Source organism: Primulina tabacum, chromosome 11, assembly GCF_025594145.1.
Source record: "Primulina tabacum isolate GXHZ01 chromosome 11, ASM2559414v2, whole genome shotgun sequence".
Taxonomy (NCBI): Eukaryota; Viridiplantae; Streptophyta; class Magnoliopsida; order Lamiales; family Gesneriaceae; genus Primulina; species Primulina tabacum.
In genome coordinates this window covers 36,284,084-36,290,123 of record NC_134560.1, presented here as the reverse complement: position 1 = coordinate 36,290,123, position 6,040 = coordinate 36,284,084, and the positions used below count along the sequence as shown (strand labels likewise).

The 6,040-nt window shown below is 36.2% G+C and overlaps 2 protein-coding genes across 4 annotated transcripts; one reads left to right on the top strand and one right to left on the bottom strand.

Moving 5' to 3' along the window:
- Positions 1-222: 222 nt before the first annotated feature.
- Positions 223-1,773, top strand: LOC142517931 (uncharacterized). Its single transcript, XM_075620455.1, has 3 exons — positions 223-354; positions 452-517; positions 1,498-1,773. The coding sequence occupies exons 1-3, from the start codon at positions 307-309 to the stop codon at positions 1,543-1,545; spliced, it is 162 nt and encodes a 53-aa protein (XP_075476570.1). The 5' UTR covers positions 223-306; the 3' UTR covers positions 1,546-1,773.
- Positions 1,512-4,907, bottom strand: LOC142517930 (putative ribosome-binding factor A, chloroplastic). 3 transcript variants are annotated; one of them, XM_075620453.1, is made up of 4 exons: positions 4,525-4,907; positions 3,194-3,367; positions 2,583-2,797; positions 1,512-2,040 (listed from the first exon to the last, which is right to left on the bottom strand). In XM_075620453.1, the coding sequence occupies exons 1-3, from the start codon at positions 4,870-4,872 to the stop codon at positions 2,645-2,647; spliced, it is 675 nt and encodes a 224-aa protein (XP_075476568.1). In that variant the 5' UTR covers positions 4,873-4,907; the 3' UTR covers positions 1,512-2,040; positions 2,583-2,644. The 3 variants fall into 3 exon arrangements, with proteins under 3 accessions (XP_075476568.1, XP_075476567.1, XP_075476569.1); XM_075620452.1 differs by lacking the exon at positions 1,512-2,040 and adding an exon at positions 2,119-2,425 and having other exon boundaries at positions 2,575-2,797; XM_075620454.1 differs by lacking the exon at positions 1,512-2,040 and adding an exon at positions 2,119-2,425.
- Positions 4,908-6,040: the final 1,133 nt, after the last annotated feature.

The following is a 6,040-nucleotide window of genomic DNA, read 5'->3' as shown; positions in this document are numbered from 1 at the left end:
CAAATAAAAGATTCGTCTCACAAAATACGATCCGTGAGACCGTCTCACACAATTTTTTGCCAATATGAATAGCATATCCCGTTATGTTTCATCTGATATGATCAATATAATTTAAATTATATTTTTTTCTACTTTTTAAATTAAAGTAAATCAATAAATCTAAATTATATAAAAAAACTGAAAAAATGAAAATGTTTAAAACTTGAAACCCCATATATTTTATTTATTCTTGTCCAAGTTGTCTTTCTTAGGATAAATTTTGTGTTCGCTGCTTGTTTTTCCTCATCTCTTAGAATACGCTCAACAATGGCGCCGCCTCCTGGACCCTACTCCGGCACCAGTACCCTAGCTTTGGTAACGTCGATGATTACTCACGATCTGTTACTCCTCTATAATAATGCGTATCCTCTATTTTTTTCTGGAATTTTTTCTGAATTTTATCGTCTTGCAGGTGGCTAGGGTTTCCGCTCTTTCATTCGGACTTGTTTACGGAAGCGTGAAACTTAAGATTCTCAAGGTACTATTTATTTTGTTATGTTTTTTGGTCAGCTGGAAAGCCTGCAATATGTGTATTCTATTTACATTTGTTGCTTAGTTTTGATTATCCCGGTTCCTAATCAAGTTGGATTTGGTCGCTTTCAATTTTGATCCGCTCGGTGTTTTAGTGTTGATAAGAACGTAGATCTGGCATTTGGGTAGAAATTACTGACTTTTCCAAACAAGTGGGATTTGGGTGCTACTGTTACTGAAGCAAGATTTGAGGATGGATAAAATTGAAGGAAAAATTAAACTAAGAGACTGTAGTTAAGGTAGAGGCTTGAGGATAGGATGCTTATTAGTTGTTGGTTTGAAGTCAATGAAGATGAGCTTAATTAACTTTTGAGATATGTGAGGGGTATGGGACTTCTCCAAAACTGAGTAGCAATTTGGTTAGGCAAATGAAACATCAGATTTGGAAGAGGATGGTGTCTAACTATAATCTATGTTTTACAAGATTGTCATTCTGAAAGCTGTTTTCTTCATCGCTCTTCGTTTTTCAATGAGTTTTGTCAAAGAATTTACACAGTAGCAAGTGTTGGACATGGATGACGTATGATTGCACATTTTACTGGTTGAGTCGGTTTCTTGGTCGACAGCAGCCTTATCTTGGGTTTGCACTTTGCATAACTATACAACTTTTGAAGATGTTTGGAATCAACCAAACATTGTGAATATAACCATGGGAAGCTTGCCCAAATATGTTAGATTCTCAATCATCTTACGTTGATTTATACCAAGCACGCTAATTTTTATAAAATAGTAAAATCATAGTGTCAGCTGATGTAACTTCGATGAAGACCGAGTCTTCTATGAGAAGGATTTATATTTAAAACGATAAACCCAAGCCTCTCTGTTTGGGGGAAAAAACTCTTATTATAAGGCATTGCCCGTGCTGTTTATTAGCTATCAGCACTCTTTACATATGGATGTGATGGTTATTCGTCTTATTTTCACCAGGCAAAGGCGAAATCCCATAAGAAGGCTGAAGCGAAGGAACATCACTGAAGGAGCCATATTTTTTTGTTTTAGGCAATCAAATTAACTAACGAACATAATGGTGATTCATGCTTGCCATGATCAGTGAGACCATTGTTTCCATACTTTTGTGGAGAATTACTGCATCACCCTGTCTTTACATCTCATTGGTTTTGTTATAAATTTTAACCGTACAATAATGACACTTTGTGAAATGAGGACATTTATGGTTGAATTGGAAGAACTCGAATTTCTCTAGCAGAGGCTTTTTAAGATTAATTTCTGGTGAACCACTTGTGTCAGCCTTGTAGCACACATGAAATAGTTTTCAGTTCGCTGTCTTTTAGGAATGGTGTATTTACTGAGATTTCAGTTAATAAATGTGCTAATACTAGCACTGTTTTGAGGTTACTGAGATAGCAGCCGAGCACGCAGAAACACGAAATCTCTACAAGAGGCGGCCCTGATCAATTGAAATTCACTCTAGGAGACTCGGGTTCTCGTCCAATACACAATTGCTAGGTCCTGTCATGAAAGATTAAGCCACAAATGCGGTTTATGAAGAGATAAAGCACAATATGGACAAACATTGATTCACATCGGAAAGAAAGAAGAAAACTTTTCTTCTGATTTTGACTTGCGAAAGGTGCATCAAATATGGGTTTTGATACCCCTTTGTGCCTTTCTTACATGTATATCACTCAATTTTGACATCTAGTCCATGTATTGTGAAAACAAAATCAATTTTCCACCTTCCTCCATAGATAGCAAAATATATTGGGTTGGGTCTAATGGAAATGCATTTATCAGATACATTGTCTTTGAGACCACATTCAAACATTAAAGAGAAAGAAATGGTGGCACTCAGGCAGCGATTCCGAATAAAGATCATCGCGTCACATAGTAATATCTGCTAGACCGATGCAAAAAAGAGTTAACATAAGAGATCCAGAGATGAAAGCATGTATATTTTTGACTATCTCATCTCCAAATCAAGCTAAAATGTACTGTGAATTCATAGTCACGTTTGTTTCATTATCATTGTGATTGCAAGAGAACTAGCTAACCAGTGAAAGTAGCAAGCTCTCGATCACATCCAAAGTCGGATGACTCAGAACTTTATGCAAAATTACTTTACATAGATTATCCCTTCATCATCAAGGTCATCTCCCTCCCACTCCACATCATTGTTGCCCCTAACAGATAGCTCTTCCGAATCATCTTCACCTTCTATAGCTTTTTTCTCATTTTCATCCTTTATTCTATCCAATATTTCAAGTACCTGAAATCGATTATTTCATGTCAATTACCATTTCGGAGAAACATCAAAGAGGAAATAGTCGATATAAGCTGAGTCAGTATGACACATCAAAGGCACACCTTCATCGCATAAACTGATAAAGTTTGGAGTTTAATCCATACAACAATATGCTAGAAAATATTCAGACATTAAAATGCGAAAATGGTTTCAACTCATCCCCTTAAACCTTCCTAAAGTTTTAAAAAAGGGGTAAATGCGGGTCGATATCAACAATTGACGAAAACCAAAAGTATAAATAGAAACAAACACTTGAGCAAGTAGGACAGATGATGAAAGATATGACTACCCAAGTAGCAAACAGAATCAGATAGAAAAACACACACAATTAGATCATTTCGTATAAAATAAAAATCTGACCCTGCTTCCTCGTTCAAGAGACTCATCTTCTATGAAACGAATTTCGGGAGTGAGCCGCAACTTCATACGCCTACCCAGCTCACTGCGAACATATTTTGCTTTTGACTTGAGCCCAGCAAGGGAAACTTCTTTTCCTCTCTCATCACCAAAAACAGATACATATACTTTTACCACCTGCATATTAGATGTGCAAAAAATGGTCAAGTATATTGTGTAGGATAGTAGGATATTTCCTGGGTTCACATATGTTAATTAATTGATCATAGACCAGCAATCTAATAAACAGTCAATAAAATAATTTGTTAAATCATTGATTTCTAAAATATTAAATTAATTGGTACGCTCAACCTTATGGATAGAAATCAAGCCCAATTAAATCTTTTATCACGGGTCAAAGAATCTTTTATCACGGGTCAAAGACTTGTTATATCTATATGTAGGGTTATGATCCGCAAAACATAGAGAATAATTCAGAATATACGCATGCTTGATACAATCTTTTTTCTTGCTCCCATTTTAGGCAAGAAAAAGGCAATGGTTTTCTCTATTCCAAGGATACAATCTTTTTTCTGGCTCCCATTTTAGGCAAGAAAAATGCAATGGTTTTCTCTATTCCCTTGGAAGATCCATGACACCCATACTCGATCAATAAATGGAACAGTACATGTTTACTGTTATTTTTCAAGATGAATTTCTGACCTTTTATGATATATAATTTTTAACCACTAACGTATTGCACAACAATTACATCATACTTGAATAATCCAAAAGAAAGAGTAACGAGTGTTCTTTCAAGAAAGCTAAAAATTTAAATAGAAAGGGAAAGTTCACTGCTTTGACACACTTGAAAAGGACATTAACAAGCTTGAATCAGCGAACTACCGATGACTTCCCGTTTCACAAATGTAAAGAGTGCAATTTAACTGAAACCTGTTCGATGCTACTTAACAGTGGTGCATGAGTCGTGTTAGTGATGGCTGCTAAGTGGGAGAATGTCCGAATTCGAAGAAGAAAACCACAAATCATTGTATCCCGATTCCAGATGCTCAGCAAGTTTTGATAATAGCAGATGAGAAATGGACGGATTCAACTTCTAAACTGTTCTCCATGCCTCATTTGGCGAGTCTGAAATTGTGTTCTCACACTTCATGACACAAAACAACGAATATAAAAAAACAACCTTCCTCTTGAAAAATGACTGCGTAATTGGAATTTCAATGACCCAACACTGACAAGAAAACACATGTACCCGTAATTTCAAACCCCATTTCTCAATGACACTCAACACGTGATTATCAAGAAAAAAAACTAAACTAAACTTCCAAAAGTACCTGCAAATCAGAAGAAACTTCAACGTCACTAATTGTCGTGAGCGAGGAGAGATATCGATCCGCGCCTAAAGCAGCTTCAGGCAAAATCGCGAACTGCAAAACCTCATCGGTAAGCAACATATCGGAGAGCTCCCTCATTATCTGCTTCGCCACCATTCTCACTCTTCTAGGGTGGGCCATACACCTGATTGTTCTACCTCCGACACCGCCACCGCCGTTGGTGGAAGTTATATCGCGCGGCGGCGTCTTCAGAAGGGTAATGGAAGCGAGACGGCAGAACCACGGCGGTGAATTCGCGATTAAACATGGCGGAACAACTGACGAGCGGTGGATTTGAAAATGCGTCATCACAGGATTCCGGATTATCTGTTCCCCTTGGAGGGTAATTTGGGTCATCTGATATTGCTGCTGTTGGGCTTTTATTGGGATATGGCCCAAGATATTAATGTGAATCCATTTGATATTGCCCGATAACAAATTCTACAGTGGCAAATACAACCAGAAGCCTAAACGAATTGAATCAATCAGGATATCATTAAAAATTCAAGGCTTGAATTCAGCTCGAATTAAGTATATAAGTTCGAGCTCGATTCGAAACTCAAAAAATTAATTTTTTTTTGACTCGAGTTTGGCTGAAAATATATGAATCTATTAGCGAGCTATTCGAACTATTGCTCGGACTATTAAGGTTAACGAGCGACCCGCGAATTATCGAACAAAATAATTTTGACTCGATTTTGATTCGAAAAAGTTCGAACTTGTCCGAGTTCGGCTCGATTTCGATAGTTCGTAAAAAAGTGAAAACATCAAGATCATAAAAGAAAAAACTATGATTTTCAGTCTACTCATCACCATTGATTTCCTCATCTTCACTTTCAACTAGATCTTGTGCAGGTTCTATTTCTGCCCTTTTTTTTTTAGTCTTCTTCTCCCTTTTTGGCATTACTGGCTTTGACTGAATGAATAAATACAAATAAATGCTGAGAAAGGTTGTCAATTCGGTTATCCAAAGTCTGAAGATATTGATATTTATCATTAAACTTTGCATCTAGAGCGTCGACTTTGGAATCGAGTGAACGAATAGAGTCTATTCGGGAAGTAGCAAAAGATGAAAGATCAGTATGAGCTAGTATGACATCTGATTGAATTGATAAAATTAGATTTGAGACCAGAAATATGAAATGACATCTTAGTCACATCTTCGCTAATAGAAAAAATTATACACTGAAATTTCATGAATATATTTAGTTAGACAAGTTTCTGAGTATAAATTTTTATGGTCTATAATTTCAAGCACGATGGAATTAAAAATGAAATTACGATATGAAATTGTGACTAAAATTGTGGCTCTATAGACTTGAACAACCGTCGCTAATATTAGCGACGGTTATGTGAAACCGTCGCAAAGTTGTTAAAACTTCAATTGTTAATTGAAATAACACTTTTAAAATTAAAGTTGTGCAATAGTAGCACTTTTATTATTGAGTTAACAATTTTATAATTAGTGAAATATCAC